This window comes from Urocitellus parryii, chromosome 5 (genome assembly GCF_045843805.1).
Source record: "Urocitellus parryii isolate mUroPar1 chromosome 5, mUroPar1.hap1, whole genome shotgun sequence".
In the NCBI taxonomy this organism is placed as follows: Eukaryota; Metazoa; Chordata; class Mammalia; order Rodentia; family Sciuridae; genus Urocitellus; species Urocitellus parryii.
The window spans coordinates 69,267,027-69,291,890 of NC_135535.1; the positions used below are offsets into that span (position 1 = coordinate 69,267,027).

Sequence of the window (24,864 nt, forward strand, 5' to 3'; positions counted from 1 at the left end):
CACCATGGAGCAGGACAAGAAGCCTGCCCTTCAGGCAAGTACTGCTAGGCAATGAGGAAAATGTGGGAGATAGCACCACAGTAGTAGATCCTGGATATCAGTACACAGGAGAGGCTCCTAATCCAATTTTGGCCTGTTAGGGAAAGTCCCAGAAAGAAAAAAAACAGTAGTATCTTCCAAGTGAATCTCTCTAATATTTATGTGTCTTATGGAAATTTCCTCTCATTTGCCATTACATCATCTATCTACCCTTTCAAGGGTGTTCACTTCCCAAGTACATTCCAATCAATATGTATTTATTGAACACTGAAGATCAAAGAACCTCACTGTCATTCTTCTGTAGTTCACCATGTGCTATGGGCTAACATTATATGAAGCCAAGCACTTCTCCTAAAGAAAACAAATTCCTAGGTCAAATATTTCAATGATCTTCCAAGTAAGAAAAATGCAATATTGCCTTGGAATGCATGATTTCTTCATAGGAGTTCTTTTTTTAAAATTGTGTGGTTTCCTATACAAACTAAATTTAAACAGCTCTCCAAAATAAACTTCATGAAGGTTAAATAAATAAAAGGAAAAAAATCTACCAAAATGTAACTTTAAAATTTCAATATAATTAAATTCAGTAATAGGAAATTCCTATAGCATAGCAACCATTGCATGGGATTCATCTGTCTGGGTTCAAACTCCAGTTCCTCCATTTACAGGCTGGATGGCTTTGGGCAAGTTACCTAACTGTCCTAGTCCTCAATTTCCTCTTTTGTAAAAGGCAGATAACAGGATATGAGTAGATCCTACCTCACAGAGTCTATGAAAGAATAGGCACGTTTTAGGGATTGTAAAACAGTGTCATCCGGAAGCGATATCTAATTGCTATTCTTATTACAGTTTAGCGATATATAATTGCATTCTTATTACTGCTAATTCTAATTACAAAGAAACTATGAGAAAATACACATAGTTTCAGAGAATTTAAAAGAAATGTAGAAAATAGGGGACCCCCAGAAGGTTCAGGGGCTTTCTCCTCTCAGTTCTTTGCCTCAATGTGAAAGGTGGAGGGAGAAAAGAGAAACCTGCCCCCAGGCAAGGCTACGAGGAAAAAAGAACAGAGCAGACCCACAACTCTGTCTTCCTCCCAGGAAAGGGTGTCCATAAACAAAGATTTTAACTTCCAATTCAGGCCAGTGTGTCTTGTCTTTTCTTTTTTTTTTTTTTTTTTTGGGGGGGGGAGTGATGGGTGGGGCGGTGGGAGGGAGGTAATTTGCTTCCAAGACTTTGACGAACAGCTTAAAAGAAAAAAAGGTCAAAATTACTAGAAAGAATCTAAAAGGATATGAGATGAAACGGTTGCAGTATTTTTGCAATAAATGTTTCCTTACAAGAGCTGAGATATGGGCGGGGTGTCTGTGTAATATCCACTGAACAGAGCGGAGAGATAAGAGGAAATCTTTGGTATGCTGATTTCAAAAAGTCTTTATGGGGAATCTTCTAGAAGCAGCTGCCCTCCCAATTCCACGCCTTAGGGATTTCCTCGTGGGTCTGGGGATTTAACCTGACAACTACGAGAGGCTGGGGATTCCTGGACACAGATAATGAGCCAAGGCTGCACCCCTTCCTTCGGGTGCACGCTCCCCACTGTCACACTTCTCCACGTCACCACAATTACCGACAGAGGCCAGCATGGCCTAACCATTTCCCAGACTGCAGTCTCCCAGGCAGGGCATCCCTACACGGCCCGGCCCGTTTGTGAAAACTTAGCCGGACCTGAAGGCCTCCAGGAGGCTTTCCTCAAAGCACCCCAGATTAGCCCTGACGTTTTAGGGCTCTCTAGGTTTTTCGTGTCGTGCTCGTGCAAGCGTGCAAGCAACGCGCCAGCGGTGTGGCTGGCCCGCACTAGGCAGCCTCCTCGCTCACGGAGGCGGGACGGATGGGGAGTGGTGGTCCCCTCCACCGCCACCCCCACCTGCGCGCAGCAGGCTCGAAGCACCCGCCGGGCCACCGCGCTTCGCTTGTCCCCGGGCTCCCACACCTCTCTCCCCATCCTTTCCCCACCCCCTTCTCCTCAGCACCCTCCTCTCTGCCCCCTCCTCCTCCGCTTTTCGGTTCTGGGCTCGGGAGGCGGCGTCTGGTGAATCACTGTCACGTGGCTCCTGGGTGCGCTAGGGCGGGCTGCACCTCGGCGGCGCTGGCGCTCCGAGCCTGAGTGGAAAATTTCCGGAGCCCTACTGGGGCTGCGCGCAGGAGGCCCCGCCCGCCTCCCTCCTTACTCCCCCACCCCGCCTTCCGGCCGCGGCCCCGGCCGCCCCACCACTGCGGAGGCTCCTTTCTCCCCAGAGGATGTGCTGCGCACGCCCCGCCCGCTGCAGCCCCCAGGCTGGCGCCGCCCGCGCCGTTTGCCCTCGGGCCGCCACCCCCCCCCCCGCTTCCTTCTCGCCCCTCCTCGTGGCTCCGACGCGCGAGGCGGCCTTGCCCCCGACCTTGCGTGTAGCCGCCTGGTATCCTGAGAGGCGAGGAGCGGCGTCCTGGCGCCTCCGCCTTGGCCTCTGGGGCGCCGCGGCCCCTCCAGCCCCGCCACCCCAGATCCGCATTGCGCGGGTCCCCCACACCTCCAGGGTAGACGGTAGGACAAAGGGAGGTGGCTGTTGGGTTGGGCATCTCGTAGGCTCCTGAATGCACTGCATCGTCGTTTTAAACAAAGCACATCCACGGCCCAACTGTTTTTTATCCACCCCCACTTAACCACCAGGAGAATAAACAAGTTATTTTCCCCTATCCCATAACATTCCCCACTTGGTTTTCCCAGCCACAAACAAAATTTATTCCTGAGACAGCAATTTTGAGGAGTTTGTTGACCTCATTCATCCCGGGATTACAATATTATTTCACTCAAAAGGGGTGCGTTGGACGCGTAGTTCACCTGAAGAAAACACTTAATAGTTTCAGCAACTGGTTGGTTCTGGGCGGTTGTTTCAGATAGGTGTTGGTGAACATGGAGAGGGCTTGAGAATGGCAGCAGCACCAGGTGTCCCAAAAAGAGATTACTTGGAACCGGATGCCGGCGTCTAGGACACAAACTGCCAAAGATCTCAGCCAAAACAGTGGGAGTAAAGATCTCAAAACCAAGCCCATATATTAAGTACTTTCCCTCTAAGAACCAGAATTGCAGGTATGCTAATTTTAATAAATCCTTACTTCAGTATCTTGGCCCAGAGCAAAGAAAGATCCGGAAATTGAGAGAAGGCCAGGAATGTGGGTCCATTATGGCCAAAGAGTGTTTGGGCAGAATACATTGACTTAGTTGCTATCATTTGTCTCTGGACAAGATAGGATTGCTAACGATTAAGTTGTAAAAATAAAGATATTTTTAAGTTGTCCTATTTTGAAAAATTGTAAGGATCTAGGATTTTAATTTTCAAAACTATGGAACATAATGTAATATTCTATAAAACATATACATCTTTCTTTGAAAAGCTTATACACACCTTGTTTTCTGATCTAATCCTTGATTATCAGTGCAACCTTAGTGCATTCTGAATAATCTGAAAGCATGTATGTGAACTCACACCTGGGATTTTGCTTTCAAATTTCACTTTCCAACCGATTTGCTGCTAATTAGCAGGTGTGTGTTCATTCAGTGAAAGAGCCTGGTCAATAAATCCTTCATCTCTCTACTACTGTTTTTTGTTACATTCATTAACACATACTACACCTAGTGGAATGAACCTTTTCAGGGTCTCATGAGAAGGCCAATGGCATCACAGAAAAGCTTTAAGAGTCAAGCCATTCCTACTCCACTTTGATTTGGGGAGGACACAAAGGAAACAGAGTTCTTATACCAGGTCCCTGGAAAGTTTTTCTGTTTAAACAATATTAGTTATATTCATACTAAAAGATCTGTAATACTATCCAAATATTTTCAGAAAAATTTTAAGACTGAGTTTCTATGGGCACTATAATTTTCTTAATTTTGCTGAAAAATGAACAAGCACTCACAAAACACTAGTGCTTACAAATATATAGATTCGCAATATAATGTATTTTTTACACATGACTACATTACCAGATCCTGGCTAGTGTGATACAAGACATTGATAATAGCACTTCCAGTAAATGTTATCTTTCATAATAAAATTGACTCACAGATTTACATATACTCCCCCCACCCCATGAATGCAGCCCTGTCTGCCAATCCTCTGTAGCCAACATATGACCATGATGGGAGACATCCCCAGCATGTTAAAGTTGTCAGAGCTCCTACTCATGGAGGAGACTATCAAAGCCAAGAATTAACCCCAGATCTATCTGCAGACATCCTATTATATGCAATATTGAGTGTAATTATTTAAGCCACTTTTCATTGCATAGCATGTTTACTAAATAAAAAGTTCCTGCTGCTGACAACCTTTCTGGGGAGCCAGACTCCAAGAGGTCTCCCAGGGATTCTAGCTTGCTGGTATTCATGTCTTTGTAGAGTCCCCTTCTATGCTGAATCAGAGCTTGCCTTTATGACTAATAGAATATAGCAGAAGTGATAAAGGGTAACTTTGAAGCCAAGTTCATAAAGGCATTGCAGCTTTTCTGGATCCCTCTTGGATCACTTGCTCTAGGACAAGCCAGCTGCCATGTCATGAGGATGCTCAATCATATTTGTGGATGAGCTTTCCTGAAGAAGAACAGCTGGTCAGCACCAACTTGCCAGCATGTGGAGTGAGTGACACTGGGAAGTGTCAGGTGACTACAGCCCAGCTTACAGCTGGCTGAAACCTCATAAAAGACTCCCAGCCTGAAACCCAACTGAGCAACTCTTGAATTTCTGATTCATAGAAACTTTGAGAGAAAATTAGTTATTGTTGTTTTTTAAATTTTGGAATAATTTGTTACACCGATTCAATTGGTATTAAATAACATATCCTTCAATATCAGAATGGCATACCAAAGTCAGCCAAGTGCTCACAGAAGTACTATTACTTTAGGCTTGGGAGCTGTCTTATAAAGATTAGATACAACTTTTCCTTTATTGAACACCTTTTAAACACGATGTGGGGGAGGGGTGTAGAAAACAATAAGACTGAAAAAGAGTTGAGAGAAGAACTTACTGGCTCCTGGGAAAGATTAACATTAAAAAAAATACAAGGGCTGAGGACTCAGTAGTACAGCACTTGCCCAATGTGTGAGGCCCCCAGTGAGTCCCACCCAAAACAAAACAAAACAAAAAAGAAAGGAAGAAAATATGGAATAGGATAACATGGATAAACCTGGAGGATATTATGCTAAGTAAATTAAGTTAGGCACAGAAAGACAACACCTCATGATCCAACCAACATGATCCAACAAGAACTTACTTGCCAGCACCAACTTGCCAGCATGTAAGTAAATGACCCTGGAAGCAGATCTCCCAGCCCCAGCCCTCGTCAAACCACTTCCCTGTGGAATCTGAAATGATTTAAATTCATAGAAGTAGAGAATGGATTGGTGGGTACCAGAGCCTGGGAAAGCAGGGGTCTGAGGAAATGATAGTTAAAGAATATAAAATTCAGTCAGATGGAAGGAAAAAGTTCAAGATATAGTGTATGTACATCATGGGGACTATAATTTATAACAACATATTGTGTTTTGAAAATTCAAAGAGAATAGATTTTAAGTATTCTTATCACAAAAATAAGTATGTAAAGTAATGCATATGTTAGGTCAACTAAGCTATTTCACAACGTGTACGCAGTGTACGTATTTCAAAATATCACACATTTTTATTTGTTAATTTTAAAATTAAATTAAAAAGAAGGTATGGAACTCATGAGAATAAGGAGAAGTGTATGGTATGGAGGAAACAGGAGGAAAAGTAATTTTATTATTTCTCTATAATGCCAGTGTTCAAGCTTGAATTTTGAATGACACCTTCTTGGAACAGGAGAATCTGGCTGTTTGCATAGCAAAGGGTCATTTGATTAGGTGGAACAAAGTCATTAGAAAGCAAATCTAGGGATTCTTTCTTATCCTATGGCTTACAGAGGACTGAGTTTAAGAGGAGGAAAAAAAAAAAACTGTTCCACCATCAAACTTTTGCAATGGACATTTTTTTCAGTTTATTTTCTAGGCACTAAGAAAGAAAGTTAAATATGTTAATTCAACAAACAAGTTGTCATTGTCCTATGTATCAGGCGTGTTCTAGGCACTGAAGATTCAATGATAAGCAAAACAAGAGTCTTTTCCTCAGAGTTAATTGTAGAAAGGGATTTTGGAGGAAAGATGCAGAAAGAAAAGATCATAAACAATTAAACAATATGTTTTGATTTCATGTAGTCATGCGATAAAAATTAAATGGGACAGTGGGGAACTAGAGTTTGAGTACAAGTGTTAACTTTTGCCAGAATAGTCAAGGAAGATTTTTTTGAGGCAGTGACATTGAAGCTGAGATTTAAATAATGAGAAAGTAGGTAGAAGGAACAACAAATGCAAAGCTCCAAAAGGAAATAACTTAGTGTATTTTAGGGAGAGAGAGAAAATCAATGTGGCTTATACATAGTGAAAAGGGAAAAGGAATGGTAGGAGATGAGGTTGAGGATGCATTCAAGGGCATAACCAGGTAAGGCCCCGCTGAGTGAGGAACATAGATCTTATTTTGATTGCAATTAGAACTCACTGGAAGGTTTTAAGTAAGAGAAATGATCTATCCCTTTATACAACAAATTTATGTTGTGAGAAGATCTTTCTGACTCTGCCACTGGGTAGAGAATGGACGAGGAGCACCAAGAATGGAAACCCACAAAAGTGAGTCGGCTGTGATCCCAAAGAGAAGGGATGGTCACTGAGACTAGGACCAGAGCAATGCAACTGGTAAGAAGAGGAAGGATTCTGCATATACCTAGAGAAGGAGCCCTGAGACTTGCTGATGGATCTGATATTTGAAAGAAAGTAGGATTCAGGATGAGAATTCAAGATGACTCCATGGTTTGGACCTGAGCTCCCTTATGAATCATGGTCTTATTCTTCCACATTAGAAAGATTAGAAAAGAAACAGTTTTGATAGAGAAATCAAGGGTTCTATTTGGCCAGTAAAAAATAAGATAGGTGCCTTTCAGGTGTATTTGATAATAGGTTTCTCTTGATTCTAGAGAAACTCAAAACCATTTACTCTCTCATTTATTCATCAGAAAAAAATCTGTTATCTGCAGTGCCTGACTGTGATCAAAACAGACTGAATCCCTGCTCTTCTGGGCTTACATTCTAGTGAAGATATAAATAATAAACAAGTAAATAAATAAATAAATTTTAATGACTTTAGGTAGTGATGGGTACTAAAAAAAAAAAAAAAAAAAAGCATATTTAATTCATCCATATACACAAAAAGGACCTTCTTTTTACAAGTGACCTAGCTGGGTGTGCCAGAGTCTACTAATACAAACAAAGATACTAATAAAACTTCAGTGCATAAACAACACAAAAAGGTGTGTCATAAAAAAAGATATTTGTAAAGCCTTAAGTTGAAAGAAGAATGGGATCAGTTTCAAATGGGCTCATCAATTTAAAAGTTAATAAAAGGATTGGGCTGGAGATGTGGCTCAAGCCGTAGCGCGTTTGCCTGGCATGCGTGCGGCCCGGGTTCAATCCTCAGCACCACATACAAACAAAGATGTTGTGTCTGCTGAATACTAAAAAATAAATACTAAAAAAAAAAAAATTAAAAAAAAAAAGTTAATAAAAGGAGTGGAATTTAAGTTTGGTCTCAAAGGAAAGAGAATTTAGATATAAAGGAACTGTGGGGAAATGGAGGCATAAAGAATATTTCAAGCAGTTGGAATGATTAAAATGAAAAATGGTTTGCATTGAGAACACTGAACAATATATTTTGGCAAAAATATTGAGTATACAAAGGGAAAAAAGTTAATAATGTATTGATAAATAATAAACTGTGACAAAACTTAGTAACTTAAAACAATAAACAAATGAGCACGGTGGTACACTGCTGTAATCCCAACAACTCCGGAGGCTGAGGCATAAGGATTGCAAATTTGAGGCCAGCTTCAACAACTTAGTGAGACTCTAAGCAATTTAGCAAGACCTTGTCTCAAAATAAAAAATGGTAGGAATGTGGCTCAGTGGTTAAAATCCCCTGGGTTCAATCCTCAGTACCAAAAGAACAAAATAAAATACACATTTATCATCATGTGTTTAAGTGGGTCAGGAATCCAGGTGGGGCTTACCCCAGTCCCTGTTAAAGGTACTACTTGGGACTTCAGTCATCTAAAGGTTCAACTGGGCAGGATCTTCTTCAAAGCTTCCTCATGTGACAATTGGCAGGCCTCCCTAATTGTTGCCAGAGACATCAGCTCCTTGCCACGTGGGCCTCTCATAGGACAATTCACAAGATAGTAGCCAGTTGCTCTCAAAGCAGATGCAGGAGAGAGCAAGAAAGAGAGGACCAGAGAGAACAAGATGGAAGACACAGTCTTTTTGTGACCTAGTCTTAGAAGTGACATGCCATCGTTTCTGCCAAATGGAAGGCCAACCCATATTCAAGAGAGGGGATTATAAAAAATGATATGAATAGGTGGGATTCACAGGGGTTATCTTAGAAGCTGCCTACACAGGAATAAGGGAAGATAAGGTTGGAATTACACGTGGAACTAGATTTCAAAGAAAGCCATGGAAATGAACCAGAGAGGGAAACCATTCAATTGGAAAGTACATTTAACATTTAAGCCATTTTAGTCAAACTGAAGTGTTGGATAAATAGAAATCTGAGTGCCATCCTAAAAGCCAGCTGTTTAACAAGTTGGAAGGATTAACTAATTATAGTGCCAAAAAAAAAAAGCTCTCTATTTTATCAGGTAATGATGATCAAATAATTATATAGAAGATAGCTATCTGCCCTAACAACCTATCTTTTTTTTTTTTTAAAGAGAGAGTGAGAGAGGAGAGAGAGAGAGAGAGAGAGAGAGAATTTTTAATATTTATTTTTTAGTTCTCGGCGGACACAACATCTTCGTTGGTATGTGGTGCTGAGGAACGAACCCGGGCCGCACGCATGCCAGGCGAGCGCGCTATCGCTTGAGCCACATCCCCAGCCCTAACAACCTATCTTGACAATGCACTCATGAAAATCCAGAATGGCCAACTAATATTTGCGACTGGTTGTCTGTCTTAGGATAGGCTATAAGATACACTTTCAGTAGCTTTCAAAACTCTTTTGTCCCAAACCCACAGCAAGAAATACATTTTACATCACAAATTAGAAGAATACATATACACATTTATACATAATCAAAATAGAAGTTTAATAGAATATAGTGCTACTATATATGGCACATTGATTTTTTTCCATATCCTATTTCATTAAAGAAGAAAATAAACTGGTAATAATTCACTGAATTCTTCACTTTCCACCACTTGGTTACATTATGGAACAACTTGAAAAATACTGCTGTTCTAGAACATTAGCTTAGAAATCAAACAATATGGTAATGTTTTGAACATTAGGTATTTAGGAATATAGTTTTCCCAGTAATTGAACTAGAACAGTGTCCTATGCATTCTAATCAAAGCATAACAACAAAATCTCAAAGCACATCAGGCCTTGTGTTAGCATATGTTCCTCGGATTGACTCTTGAGAAAATGAATTAAATTAGTAATTGAAAAGCACCTTTTTGTTTTTGTTTTTTATTTGCTATTCAGAGCCTGACTATATATACAGCCATCAAATCAAAATTACACACTCCCAACAACACACCCTACCACACACAATTTGTTCTGCATTTTACACAAGTATTGCACTTATCTTAAATATATATTGTAATAGGAACCATCAAACATTAGAACATCCAAAGGATAAGAGTTCTGGTTGTGGCCACAAATCACCAACCATAATCATTAACCCTGAGGATTTCCTTAACACCTCAGTCTAGGCAGAAGAATGACCTGAGCTTTACCTAGAATGAAAAAGTGTTTTGAGACCTTTTGATTTTTTATCATTTGAAATCAGATATAAAGGCATTTCCCAGGACTTTCTTTAATCCACCATCAGATTGTTCTTCTGACAAAAGGAGTTGATTGACTTTACTAGGGAATGTATATAGAAGGAAGATAATCAAGATTTTTCAGCCCTGATTTTATGCCAAACTCCAAACCTGCAATGGAGCTCACAATCTCCTTGGGGAAAGGACTGTTAACAAATATGGACAATTTTGAGTACTGTGCAAGACAGAACAGGTTTAATTAAAAAAAAAAAAAAAAAAAGTCCTGCACCGCTTGGTTTAGAAAACAGTACCTGCGAAAAGAGGTCTGTGAAGGAAGGGCTTAAGGCAGGGCAGATCCAGGCTTTGCTAGGGCTCAATGACTAAGCCTTGACTGATGGTGGCATTTGAGAGGGGTGAGGGGAGGTTGGGCACTAATGCAAAAAAGACTATTGTTTAAGTCCGACTGGTCTGACCAGAATAGAAGGTTTGGGGTGGGGAATACAGGAGTTTAAAGGGGAAATCAGGTCCTCCCCTATCAATCACCGACACTGGTGCAGGCTGAAGGCACCCGAAGTCTCACGTGCAGCGGAAATAGGCAGCTGTACAAATTTCCTCAGGAAAACATTGAAAGCAAAAATTGTGATCACACCCAACCCTTTCCTCTATGCCCTGCCCAATCTCTCCCACGTCTCCAAAAGGAAGGGAGCAGTAGGTCAAACTCGTTTGTTTATTACTTTATTCAACTAACATTTCTCTCTCCTGAGGGGTCTTTGTTTCCAGCAAGGGAAGGACTCTTGCCTTTCCGGCAGCACCAAGTATTCCACAGCGAAGGGGCCCCTTAGTTGCCAGGCTCAGCAAGACCACATCACCACTGAAGGAAAGGACAAGGCTAGGGAGAAAGCTTCTCAGACCAGCATTCCAACACTGGCAGCGCCTTTGTAAAGGGGAGGAGGGAGAGAAGAGCTCTCAAATTGCGGATGGGGTGGTGAAATAATGAAATGTTCAGCCAAGGGAAAACTGGGGATTCCTAAACGTCCTCAGATCAGCTGAGGCCCCCCAACAGAGGCCCCTCTGGCTTGCTGGTCAAAATGTAACTTTTCCCTAGCAGGATTTTCCATGTCCGTACAAAAGGTATATCCCAAAACGATGCTGCCAACCGACCTAACCAGGATAGTTTGTAAAAGTGAAACCTGATCTAGGTGGAAAAGAAAGAACGAGAACAGAAACCCACCATGAAGGCAACCTTGCTGTGTTGGACCAAGTTTGCGAGCGAAATTTGTGAGCGCAAATCCCAAAATAAGTCTCAAAATTCACTGGCAAGAAAGGGTTTGGTGGGCCGGATGTGTTCCCCCAAAAGCTAAGACTGGTGGTGACTGGGACGGTAGGGAATTTGAAAGAGAAGGCTCCTCAAAGACCCGGGATTAGGGCTGAAAAGAACAAGCGCAGAGAAGCACGCGGGGGACCTTTCCTGACTGTCCAGGAAGCTAAGAGTCGCTTTTTGCACTAGGGTCTGGGGCGCCGCGGGTTCCTGGCGGCCGCTGGGGGAAGCGCGCGGGCACCGGGGGGCGAGGGTGGAGTCTCGGAGCTGGGCGGGCCGGGGGCGGAGCCCAGGTGGTGTTGATATACAAAGGCAGGCACCCCAGCGGCTGCGCCCCGCCCACTGACGTGTCCACGGGTTCCGCTATAACCCGCGGCTCGCAGGGTTGCTCTAGAGCCTTGCCACGCCGCCGCCGCCCCGAGCGCCTTTGCCCACACCGACGTCCGCAGCCGACCACGCGATCCCGCACACTCCAGCCTTTCCCTTGACACGGCGGACGCCGGAGGATTGGGGCGGCAATTTGCCATTTCCTTTTTAAATTAAAATTCTTTTTTCCTGCCTGTTATCGGATTTGGGGGTATTTTTTTTTATTTCCTGGTTTTCTTTTATTTTTTTACGATTTTTGTTTGACTGAGACAAACCCGCCGAAGACGTTTGCGTGAGGTTTGCGGACCCAGGAGCGGAGACCACCGAGGTACAGCGCGCGGGGAGAGTCTGTGCTAAAGGGCGCGGGGCCCCGAGCGGGGTGGGGGAGGGGCGCCCGGGAGGGGCCGCGGCGGGAAGGCGGCGCGGGGGCAGTTCCCTCTGGGCTGGAGCGGGCTTCTTCACTCAGCTGGGTCTGCCGCCCGTGAGTCGCTAACCTCAGGGCAGTCAAGGAAGGGGCGAGAGGCCAGGGCCGCGTGCCCGCCCCGCGCGGAGCCGCATCTTCCCGTTAGGGGGATGGGAGCCCTCCGGGCCCGCGGCTCCGCTGCGGCAAGTCTGGTGACTGATTTGCAGTCATAAAAATAATTAAGTCCAGGGGTCCAAGAATCCAGGGCTGGCGGAAGTAGGCTCGGGCTTTTATTATATCAGGAGCCAAGGTTGGGGAAGAAGGACCGGGAACGTTTGACAATCGAGGATCGATATTGCATCAGTTCCTTTCCGGGCATAGGAGGGGCAGGGCCGGGCGAAGCGCCGGCGGGCCGAGTGCCTGTGAACGGGTGTGCTGGAGGGCACGGTGTGCGCGTGTAAACAAACCCTCCGCGCGTCCGGGGCTGGGCCTTCGCCCCTTTTTGTGAGAGGAGAATCAGTGTCAGCCCTGAACGCTGCCTTTGGGAAGCTTGCTAGCTGCCACAGAAACATTACCCTCTCTGGGGGTCTCGGGTCTGTAAGGGACGGATTACGTGGTATTGTTGTTCCACATGCTGAAAAGGGAGCCGAGCGCCAGGGTTGGCAGCACGTTAGGCAGTGCCTGGGCGGAATGAGTGTATGCCTGTGCAAACTGGGGCGGCTGGAGGAAAGCAAACAGACCCCCTCGCCACCCTCGCCCCGGCTTAGACTCGTGACAGTGGAGAAGGTGAAATACTAAAATCTGCTAGCGAAGGGGCCTCTGCGGGTGCAGTGCTGTAGTGGGATCATCTTTGTTCTCGGCGGCTCCGCCGTCTGTACTTTTCCGCCCCTCGGCGCGCCCCCGCCCCTCGCGCTCGGCTGGTACTTTTCCACTCGCCTGGACTGGGATGAATCAGCCGCGCTGCACCGCCCGGCGGCGTCACGTGATCGGGTGGCGGGCGGGCGCTGCAGTGTTGACGCGCCGCCTTTACCTTCTCAGGCAGCCTTGCGGGGCCGGTGCACCGCCAAGGACAAAAGGAACCCAGAGCTGCTCTGCGCACCCGATTCCTCCTGATGCTCACCATGAAGAAAGCCGAAATGGGAAGGTTCAATATTTCCCCGGATGAAGACAGCAGCAGCTACAGTTCCAACAGCGATTTCAACTACTCCTATCCCACCAAGCAAGCTGCTCTGAAAAGGTGGGAGAAGTTGTGCACTTAAAAAAAAAAAAAACAGGTCTGGGAGTTACCTCGGACTCTGCTTTTGTTGCATTAATTTACTGTAGCATTTGGAGAGTGCAGAAACTCATATGAGTTACCCAGTTGCCTTATCGAAATGACAGTATCCTGTGAAAGTCCTATCTTGTGTTCGTCTCCCTATTAATGTTTATGTATTAAGGCGTTCTGGCAAAAGGAGGGCAACTACTTTATATTAAAGCAGACTGGTGTATAATTTATATGTCTTACATTTATGTATGCATATTTTTTTTTTGCAGTCATTACGCAGATGTAGATCCTGAAAACCAGAACTTTTTACTTGAATCAAATCTGGGGAAGAAGAAGTATGAAACAGACTTTGTAAGTTAAAAAATAATTTATCTGTGGCTTAATGGAGTAAAAGAATAGTTTTAGATTTCAAATCTAACTTGCCCAAACCTGGTTTTCTCCATTTAATTATTGTTATATGTTTGGTTATCGTTTTCCCTTTATGTAGCATCCAGGTACTACTTCCTTTGGAATGTCAGTATTTAATCTGAGCAATGCGATTGTGGGCAGTGGAATCCTTGGGCTTTCTTATGCCATGGCTAATACTGGAATTGCTCTTTTTATGTAAGTATGTGTAAGTAGTGAATCTGCCATACAGGGCAGTTAATACGATAATAAGACATGTTTTGGCTCCAGAAATCAAATTTACAGTTTAAATAATTGACTTAAAAATTAGTTCTTTCAAGTTAAAAGTATGTAAAATCATAAAATCTTTATTCTACATATTGCACAAAACCAAGAAAGCCTTTTAGGTAGAAAAAAAATAGGGCACCCCTCTCAAACTGACAAATTTAGCATAAAGTTTAGCATATACTGGATAATAAAAAAGAATTGATAAATCCAGAGTGGCTGCAATTTCTGTTCTGGTAAAAAGAGAAGTCAAAAATATAAATAAGTGTCTCCATATCAGCTTGAAAAATGGACAAGGTCTCCCCAAGGACTTGGGGCCCCTTAAATGCATAAGGAAAAAGAAAATTCTAAACATGTAAGGTGTGGTGATATTTACCTGGCCTGCAGCATGTTTGTTTTAGGATAAGTGAGTCATAATCTTCTGGTTGCTGAAAAGCGATTCATATGTGTGGAGGGGTTTTTTCTCCTTTTTTCAATGTTTGTTTTTCCAGATCTTTACCATTGCATGCTATGGCAAAAATGAACACATATACCTGTTTTTAAATAGTTTTCCTCCCTAATTACCCAGTTAGAATTGGTCAGTCTTATGCTTTTCACCATAGATCCCTGGATAGAATTTTGGAGGTACAGAAAACTTTATAGAGAAGACCATTATTTAGGCATCTTTACCCTGGAAATATGGTAGAAAAATATGGACTGTATTTCCAGGAAAATACCTGACTAACGTACATGCAAGTTTGAGCATGTATTTTTCAATGTTTGGTTCATAACCATTAAGTATCTGTGGACTCCTAGCTAAAGCAGTTGCTATGGAGGAGCCCACTACTTAATATTTTCATTGTATTAGGTATACATACATACATGCATAACATGCAACTATTCCTTTGTGACAAATATGTTTTAGTTAACTAACTGGTACCTTACACTCACGTTCTTATTTTCCCCAGCATGATGGAATGTTCGTGAAAAGAAAAGCAGACTTTTGCAAAGCTCTGCTTTGTGAAACTCCATAGTGTGGTTAAACTGGTTTTGGGAACTGGAAGCTAGGATTCATAGGACATGCTTTATTAGAACAAGACATTAAAGATCTCCTGCTAAGGTGAAGGACCAGGAATTTACATAGACGGGATCCTATAATTTCAAAGTTTTTAGTGGGAAACTTGAATAGTTAAATATCTGAAACCCTTCCTAGCTCTTGGTATTAAACTGGAAGCAATTTTAAAATGCTACTGACGTTGGTTATAGTGCAAAAAAATTAAATGAGATAAAATGGCAACTCTTTCCGAAGTGAAAGGAAAAGTCTGATGTTACCCTTGCACTTTTGGATTGCTCCTATTTCAATAGAAGTTTACATGTTTGATTAACCTTTATAATAAGTGGCTAAATTATATCAAGATTGCTTGAGTTTTTACTTGCCAGTATTTCCATCATATTCAGTGGTATAGAGGTAAGTGGGCCAAAAGCCACAAGGTGGTTCACTTAACTCTATAGCTGACCTTTTTAACTGGAATCAGTCTTGAAGTTGAATATGACCTCTAAGGAGATGAAGTCCTTTTATCTTTCATTGTTACTTTGTTTTGTTTTTAACTAAACCAACATCTTTTCTCCAGTTAGAAGTGAAGCTAGTAGTGTCACCTTAAATTTCTGGTGTTAGAATTGCCATTTCCTACATTTAATTCCTAGACATCAATTTCTTTGCCAGCACCTTACATCTGCATCATACTGTGTGCAGTTTGCCCATACAGAACAAAATTCACATGACCATTGTCTTTGCAGGGTTTTCTATGAGTTTCCTTGATTTTTGTTGTTGTTATTGTTGTTCATTTGTTTCTTAAAAATAAAAATCCTATCTGGCTTGGGTGAAAGGATAGTGTAGCTGGGATGAGAGAAAACTTGTATTCTATTTTTTTTTTCCCTCATCAAAGTGAAAAGTTTAAGGGAAAGTATAGTTTAGACTGTCAAACTTGATGGCCTGCTTGTTCTAGCATAGGCATAGCTTGTATTCCTCACCTTGAGGTACAGTTTATTATATCTTCATGGTCATTAGTTCTCTGATTCGTGCCCAGTTGTTAGTAAAGTTTGTAGTGCCTGACACTTAAAATGTTAGTTTCATTTCCCCTTTCCCATTCCTCTCCTTATCTACACAGTCCATGTGGTCTCAAGACCTTTCCTGAACCTGTCTCAATTGGATTTCACCAAAAAAAAAAAAAAAAAAAACTTATGGGTGGGGCTTAATGACAAATTTTACTGACATTTTATAGAAAAAGGGAACCATTAAGACACAGACGTGGCAGACATCTAATTTTTATAGTGCCAAAATCAGAATGCTCCACTGGGAAGTTTTTCCAGCATCTCCTGCTGCAATTGGTACAGGGTGTACATCCTTGCTCTTAACCATAGTTACTATGGAACTAGCATCTGAAGCATCTTGTTATGAATTTTTATTGTCTGTCAAGAGGTGAAATTGATATTCCGGTTAGCAGAAAAGGGGATGCCAATTCTTGGGAACATATTGGCACAAACAAGATATGCTCCATATTTAAAAAAACGAAAAGCATTATCTTTAAGATAGCCCTGCTTGTTTATAACCTTGTACCTTCTCCTTATTTCAACAGAATTCTTTTGACATTTGTGTCAATATTTTCCCTATATTCTGTTCATCTCCTTTTGAAGACTGCCAATGAAGGAGGTAAGGAAATATCCCTTGATTTTTTTTCCCCCCTAAAATAATTTATTCCTATCATGATTTTCTTTTTAAAAGGGGCTTGCTCATGATCCATACTGTTTTATTCAAATTGTAGGGTCTTTGTTATATGAACAGTTGGGACAGAAGGCATTTGGACTGGTTGGAAAGCTTGCAGCCTCTGGGTCAATTACAATGCAGAACATTGGAGGTAAGTTTTAAAAGGTGATATGGATAGACGTTTTGCTCATTGTGTAGCACAGTGGTGACACATGAGTTTTCGTGTCACATGCCACATTTTGCACTTGTAATGGTATAATTTTGTTTTCCTCCAGCTATGTCAAGCTACCTCTTCATAGTGAAATATGAGTTACCTTTGGTGATCCAGGCATTAATGAACATTGAAGATACAACTGGGTAGGTGCTAAGTAAGGTTACTCCTAAGAAATAATTATAGTCTAAAATGGCTAAACAATTACATTCTAAAATGGTTAGATACATTTGATCCAAGTTGGATATAAAATGATTATTAGTAAATTGGCCATAAAATGCTCCTGATGAAACTGATCAAGAAGCCCCCTATAAACTGATTTGAACTTTCGAAAATGAAAGGCCAAAGATAGTAGCTAGTTTTGTAATTCTGGATACCTATATCTAATCTGTGTGTAAAAACAGGTTTTCTAGAAGTTTCTCTTTATATTCACATTTGAGAAGTTATCATTATATAATATGGACCCCAGCTTTGAATTACATTAAAAGTCAGTCTTAAACCTTACTGTTTAAAGCGGGATATCAAAAAATATACGATCACATAGTAGGAATCTTTTTTCTTCTTACAAGGTTATTCATCCCAGTGAATTAGCAGGTTTTTACCTGAAGTAAACACAGAAAGGCTCATTTACTTCCCAACTTAAAGGCAGCATATTACCTCAAAATAGAGAGGCATGGTTATCTTTGGTGTGGCTTTAGAAATGTAATGTGATAAACTGATCTTTAAATATTAGTTGTCTGTGGGGTCCTTGTTGCCAAAGTGAGAAGAATGGAATTTATAAGCAGTTAAGAGTTTGAAAATAGTGATTTAAAGAAAGGTATAGTTCTTAATTAACTAAAAAGGAAAAAACATAATTGTAGAAGTCTTAGGGATATACGTAAAACTTTTTTGTGTCCTGTAAGTTCAGAAAGGATCTTTTGACTACTTTGGGAGTCAGGGTGGGTCAAGGTGTTAACAACACATTGATAATCTGGAACAAGTACTGGTTTGGATAATTAGATTTGGGCCTCCCCCACCCCCTCTTGTTTTAGGTTTTGGCTTGGCTTGTGGTTTTGCCTGTGCATTTTAATCTAAGTATAAAAACCTTGTTGAAATGTTGAATAAGTGTATTTGCTAACAAATGTCTTTTAAAAAAAAATACAGCTTGTTGTAAAATGTACTTGTTTCCAGCATTAGAAATTACAGGCTAAAGCTATAACAAAGTTGGTGTACAGTTTTTCTAAAAGTGCTTAAAGATTAGCTTACTGGCTTCACAAAGCAGCTTTGTTCCCTATGTTAGTATCAAGCCTTCAAGAAGCATTTTATATTATGAATCAACTGGCAGCCTTCCTAGAGCAAATAGAGGGACAAAAGTTAGACTGTTTTATACCCTATTTCTAACCTGAGTGAATATTCATCTAGCATACAAAGTTAAAAAATTATTCCTGTCTTTAATAAGGGATACTTTTTCCAAAACTTTTTTTTTCCTGTGTTTATTTTTAAGGTATTTCTGTAGAGTCCTCTGACAAGATGTGTACATTCTGTAGCTGGTTTTGACCTTGCTTCTCTTTTCTTTAATTCAGATTGTGGTATCTGAATGGTGACTATTTGGTTCTGCTGGTGTCATTGGTGCTCATTCTTCCTTTGTCACTGCTAAGAAATTTAGGTGAGCAAATCTGTTTCTAAATAAAATTGAAATGGTTTTCTTTGCTAGAATTTATGAAAGCTGAAAGGCCCTGAACCCCTATATTAATTGTAGCATGCATGACCTATAGTTATTTAAAATCTTAGTAGGATGGCTCCCAAAGAATCAGAATATTTCATTGACATAACATGTCTTGTCCCTTATAAGCAGTAATGCACAATAATTGTTTAATGATTTTTATTATAACAAGTATGTGTCTTAGTATATTAGAATTAAAAATTTAATACTGTTATCTACTACACTTTTTAGTGTCTCAAGTCTTCCCATAAGAATTGACTTACATTTGCCCTGCAGAGCCCTATTTTATTAAACTAGGTTTTTAGGGTTTTTTTCTTATCTCTTACAGGATATTTGGGATATACCAGTGGCCTTTCCTTATTGTGTATGATGTTCTTTCTGATTGTGGTAGGTATGGTTTTTCTTCAGAGAATATTAGTTATAACCTCTGTCTCATTGTTCAGCTTAACAAAGGCAAAATAATATATTTTCAGGTGATTTGCAAGAAATTTCAGATTCCTTGTCCTATGGAAGCTGCTTTGATAATTAATGAAACAGTAAACAGCACCCTAACAGAGCCAACAACTTTCATACCTAATTTGATGTTTAACATGACTGAAGTTGACTCTTGCAGACCACACTATTTTATCTTCAACTCACAGGTAACTTAATTCCTAAAGTAAAGGAAGGGTGGGAAATTAGTCCTTCTTAGAAAGCATTCAATTAGCTACTGAGTTGTGAAGAAAATATGGGTTTATATCTTAATAGATTAAGAAATGAAATAATTGTGTGGTGCTAAATAATGGGGAGATTTAGAAGTTAGGATATTGTCCACACTGGATAGGTAGGCAGTCTCACATGAGGATATTAAATAAGCTTTTACATCTTTTCCAGACTGTATATGCTGTGCCAATTCTGACATTTTCATTTGTCTGTCATCCTGCTGTTCTTCCCATCTATGAAGAGCTGAAAGGGTGAGTCCTTTGCTTTTATATAAATTTACTGTGAAAATATTAAACAATGGTTTGTAACTGTTGCTAAAATACACATTTGCATTTTCTTTTAAATTTACATAGCCGCAGCCGGAGAAGAATGATGAATGTGTCCAAGATTTCATTTTTTGCTATGTTTCTTATGTATCTGCTTGCTGCCCTCTTTGGATACCTGACATTTTATGGTAAATAATGCCTACCTTGAGGGGAAAAGACTAATTTATTGTACTAAGCTGATACTTTTCTGTGTGTAGTTTTATCACTTAAAAAGTTCAGACTGGTTTGTAATCTTTCATAGTTGAGATGAAAGTTGAATTTAGAGTTTAGAATTTCCTATAGTGTATTACAGTAATTTTTAGAATCCAGGTTTGAACAACATTAGTCATTTTTATGGCAGGTTTTTATGATATTCTTACCTGCTGTCTGCTTCTTCTCCCGTCACCTTTAAACTGTATAACAGACAAACTAAGCCAAACCATGGGATTTAGCTATTTAGCTCCTGTTGTTTTTAATGCAGATCATGTGGCTAAATCTCTACTTGGTATTTAGAAAAACTCTCCTTCAATGTTGTTTTAATTGCATTAGCCATAATTCCAAATTAATCTTATTAGCCTCTTATTCGTTTTGTGAGTAGCTAATAATTTTAGTACAGATTTCACCATAAGTTAGGTTTTCTACTTGATCTTCAGAGAAAACAGCACACTAAAAGCTTTTTTGATCTTTCCCCACAGAACATGTGGAGTCAGAATTGCTTCATACCTATTCTACTGTTATGGGAACTGATATTCTTCTTCTCATTGTTCGTTTGGCTGTGCTGGTGGCCGTCACCCTGACTGTACCAGTAGTTATTTTCCCAGTAAGTAATCAATTGCCTTTTGAGTAGGCATGTATTTTTAGACAGGAACATTTGTAAGATGTTCAGATATATTCACTATTACTTGGGATTTTTTATTTTTGCATTAATTAAAGCTGGATTTTAAAATAGTATATATTATTTTTTTTTTTCAGATCCGGAGTTCTGTAACACACTTGTTATGTGCAACAAAAGATTTCAGTTGGTGGCGTCATAGCCTTATTACAGTGTCTATCTTGGCATTTACCAATTTGCTTGTTATCTTTGTCCCAACTATTAGGGATATCTTTGGTTTTATTGGTAAGTATTTTAAAGTATCAAAGTTGATTCAAATGGAATTTGAATTTAACATCCCTGAAGGGATGTTAAGACTTTAAAAATATGACTCATTGAATTCTCAAGAAATGGTAAATATTCTTTTACAGGTGCGTCTGCAGCTGCTATGTTGATTTTTATTCTTCCATCTGCCTTCTATATCAAGTTGGTGAAGAAAGAATCTATGAAGTCTGTACAAAAGATTGGGGTGAGTGAAAGATGATAGCTGTAAAAACTAACAACTTTTTAACATCAGAGATTCCCCCAGTTGATTTTAACTTTACTTTCTCAGCCATCATAGTTATTTCTAGTAAGCATTTCAGTAAATAATACAACTTGACAGAAGTTTGGGGAGGGGAGTAAAAAGATAATTTGCCATCTCACAGATACTCAATTTGATTAGAAGAGAGTTATTAGACATTTTAGAGATAGGAATAAAGAATAGCGTAAAGACACTCAATTTTTAGCACCCATTCACCAGTGATTGTTGTGTGATGGGTGCTTAAAGGGACCTTGAGTATATAAAGAGAAAAGGCCGAGGTGTTTAGTTGAATGAAACTAACCGTCCTTAAAGCAAAGCTCAGTAGGGCCAAAGTGTTGACCATTGTATACTTGAGATATAGTGATAACTGACTACCAAGAGCATGACAGGTATTGTGGTTCTGGAGCTAGAATCCTGGTCTGTTTAGGGAAAAAAAATTGCTTCTCAATATTTTCCATTACCATTCTGGTCTGGAATTGTTTATGCACCAACAACTGTCAGCTTGTTTTATTTAAAATTGGATAGTGACAATAGTGAGATTGAGTAGACTTAACTCATCTCTTGAAAGATTTCTGTCTTTGACTTAGGCTGCATCTATATGAAGTATTTTATTCAGCAGTAAAATGTCCTTTTTGTTGAGACAAAAAAATGAAAAAGGAAGCTTTATAAGTATAGTCATTTTATACTAAAAATAACCCCTTGATCACAGGAAATAGTTTATATTTAACAAAGCAAAACTAGTATAGAACATTATACAGATGTAACTTTAGTAAGCATGAACCTAAATTAAAGGTAAGGAATGTTTAGCATATGTGTTGCTTGCTGATTAGTTTTCTCTGCTCATTGCAGGCTCTGTTTTTCCTGATCAGTGGCGTAGTGGTGATGATCGGAAGCATGGTCTTGATTGTTTTGGATTGGGTACACAATGCTCCTGGAGGTGGCCATTAATTGATACCACTTAAACTCGAATAGTCCATCTGAAGCCAGTGTTGAGTCAACTCAACTACTATGAAATTTCACCTGATGTTTTCAGTTTCACTTCCTTTTTAAGTGCAGATTCCTCGCTGGTTCTTCTGAATGCAGAATAAGTGAACTTTTTTTCTTTACTTTTTCTTTTTCTATTTTAAAGAAACTTAATCTGTATGTTAGGAATGGATATTAACAACAAAACCACGAGTCTCGGGTTAAGGGAAGTGACAATTTTATTCCATTCCAGAGAATGGACGAACTCTTAACTTTTATCAAGCCACATGTTTGGCTGTGTCATTGTTTAACTTGGATATTTTATGATTTTACTTGAATGTGCCTAATGGAACCATTCGATGTGAGAAACAATTATTTACAGCAAAGTATTGAAAATAACCATTGAGAAAACACTATTATTTTTTGTACCAAAAATACTTAAAGACCTCAGAAGCACTATTTTACTTTTAAGGAATTGCTTTTTTTTTAAACTTTATCCAGAAACAGTTGTCAATGAATTCCGTAAAATAATTTCATTGGTATTTAAAAATTAATATTAGTATTATGAAATGATTTGCCTTTTTTGTAGGCATTATAAGCCAAATACTTTTTTACCCAAAATAATTTTTAAGAGTAAATGATGTTATGAAAAATTGTACCATGAATTAGGAAGCATTGTTTTTTCCATTCAAACTTCACCTTACATATAGGATGATTGATTGATTGTTGCTACACCAAATCAGATGAACCCTGTTCATCATTTTTCTTCTCTCCCAAATAATATGGTTCATTCAGACTTAAATTTTTAAGTCTTCAGCCTATTAGAATGGAAGATAATGTAGATATTTCTATGGGAAATAAAATAGTTAATTTTGAGGTACCAAATAGTGCAATTGGGTAAAACAGGGTTTATTCAGTTGCATCTGTCTCCAGAGTTGTATTGACAGCTCTGGGTCTCTTTTTGGGCCAGCCCTTTTTTGACATTGCTTCCAGCAGTGAAAAATGGGCACTTGATGGCAATAGGCCAGAACTATTCTATCCAGAGAGTACAACTTTTCAAAATGCTCATCTACTGGAAGTGTGATTTACTTGACTTTGTATGGCTTAGTTGTATTCATGTTTTGTCTTGTAGTAGAGGTCTAATCCGTAGGTTACACCGATATTTGATATGATATAAGTTCTCTTCATATAGGCCACTGGGTTTCTCATGCAGTAAGCTTTTTAAAAATTTGTTTGCACTGGATTGTCATCTCAATCTTATATAATGTAAAATTACTTGTTTACATCCAAAACATGATTAGCTAGGAAAAACAGTGCAACCTAATTGTACTTAGTTGTTTTGGTCCAACTGCATGTTCACCCTTCCATTTCAATTCCAGTTAGAGGTGAAAACATTATTTTGTAACTTGGCTTTAAGAGCACATTTATTGTACGATACGGTGTATGGTGAATATATTATTAAATAATGTGGTACTTTGCTCATCAGGCATAATGTCTAAAATCTAATATACATAATTCCATTAAGTGGTTGAGGGAAGCAAATAATGGAATCATCAATTGGTTATCTGGCTCTAAAGTTTTCTTTTGAACTAAACATTTTTTGAGTTTTACACAAGAGCCAGAAATGTGGCAGACATGGTTTTTGTTACATGTTCTTGTATTATATGTGACTAATTTACAGGCAATGTGTCTGTGATTAAAGACCCTCACGGAACTGGAAGACGTCTTGTAGTGCTACGTTGGGTGAAGTCCATTTTTGTTTTCTACAAAGATAAAATAATTAGGGACCATCTAGAAATAGAAAGGCAGTGAGAAGACAAATTGCACAGCACTGCTTTCATTTAATTGGCTTTGGGCACTCCATATGAATTCAGAACCTCAACTGTATTTGAGACCAAGAATTGGCACTTCTGCTTGAGTTCCAAGTACAGAGTTGCTTTCTACGTTCACCACCTTCTGTGTAGAAGAAAGTACCTTGGCATCCCGGAAAGAATGGAAGAAAAGAATCCTTCTCACAGCAGATCAATGTTGGAGAGGTTCCCCCCTAATCCTCATTGGTTAAGGTTCAAAATCAGTTCCTAGGATAAATTCCATTGCATGGTTTTCTTGGAGCTATCTTGTCTGCCTTGAGGTTCCTAAACAGTGAATTCCCATTAATGAGCAGTCTTCAGTATTAAAACCACTGTCTTGTCACCTCATTTTGCATTACTGTCTTCCGTGGATGTTTCAGTTATAACTGCAATGTTATTTATAGAACAGCATTAATCCATTAAAGCTAACCTATTTTTCAATATTTATGATAATCTATGTACATACATTGTCTGTCCATATGTATTTGTAAATAGGTTGTATATAATATGTCAGTATTGGGTCTTGGGTTCACATGTATATATTCCTGTAAGTTTCTTAACTGCATTTTGATGAATTCACATTATGTATAAGTCCCCAAAGTACCTGTACAGAGAATTCAATATAAAAGAAAGATTCAAGTTGTGTACAAATACTAAACATTTAAAATACTTGTTTAAACTGTATTTGCAATAAACTGGTTGGACATCAAATTTTTTTCATGAAAACTTGGTGCAAGTTCAGATCTTTATTTAAATTTTAAATAAAGCCTAAATCTTCAAAATGCAGTAGTTATCAAAATGTGATAGTGTAATGAAATCAAATGTGATCTAGTATAATGAAAGACCTTTGAGAACCTGGGTGCATTGACATTGTATATTAGTGTAAATATCCCCATTGTACTGTTAGAGGCCAACAATTCCAGTGTGGTTTGTTGGCAAGGAGTGCTACACCGTTTCAATGAAACAATGTATGTTTTAACTGAACTAAAATAAATACATGCTTAATCCTGAGTGGTAGTG

At 39.7% G+C, this 24,864-nt stretch overlaps 1 protein-coding gene across 1 annotated transcript; it reads left to right on the forward strand.

Moving 5' to 3' along the window:
- Positions 1–11,612: 11,612 nt before the first annotated feature.
- Slc38a2 (solute carrier family 38 member 2) lies at positions 11,613–24,852 on the forward strand. The gene is made up of 16 exons (XM_026400669.2): positions 11,613–11,966; positions 13,080–13,278; positions 13,575–13,656; positions 13,793–13,908; positions 16,590–16,663; positions 16,776–16,868; positions 16,993–17,074; positions 18,491–18,573; positions 18,959–19,017; positions 19,104–19,271; positions 19,504–19,583; positions 19,686–19,786; positions 20,333–20,457; positions 20,610–20,754; positions 20,880–20,977; positions 21,881–24,852. The coding sequence occupies exons 2-16, from the start codon at positions 13,154–13,156 to the stop codon at positions 21,977–21,979; spliced, it is 1,530 nt and encodes a 509-aa protein (XP_026256454.2). The 5' UTR covers positions 11,613–11,966; positions 13,080–13,153; the 3' UTR covers positions 21,980–24,852.
- The last annotated feature ends 12 nt before the right edge of the window (positions 24,853–24,864 follow it).

What these genes read in the sequence shown, in the direction of transcription:
- Slc38a2 (XM_026400669.2), top strand. Translation starts at nt 13,154, where the DNA reads ATGCTCACCATGAAGAAAGCCGAAATGGGAAGGTTCAATATTTCCCCG. An exon ending in TACAATGCAGAACATTGGAG is followed by an intron (nt 16,869 to 16,992) that starts GTAAGTTTTAAA and finishes GTTTTCCTCCAG; the next exon opens with CTATGTCAAGCTACCTCTTC. An exon ending in AGTCTGTACAAAAGATTGGG is followed by an intron (nt 20,978 to 21,880) that starts GTGAGTGAAAGA and finishes TGCTCATTGCAG; the next exon opens with GCTCTGTTTTTCCTGATCAG.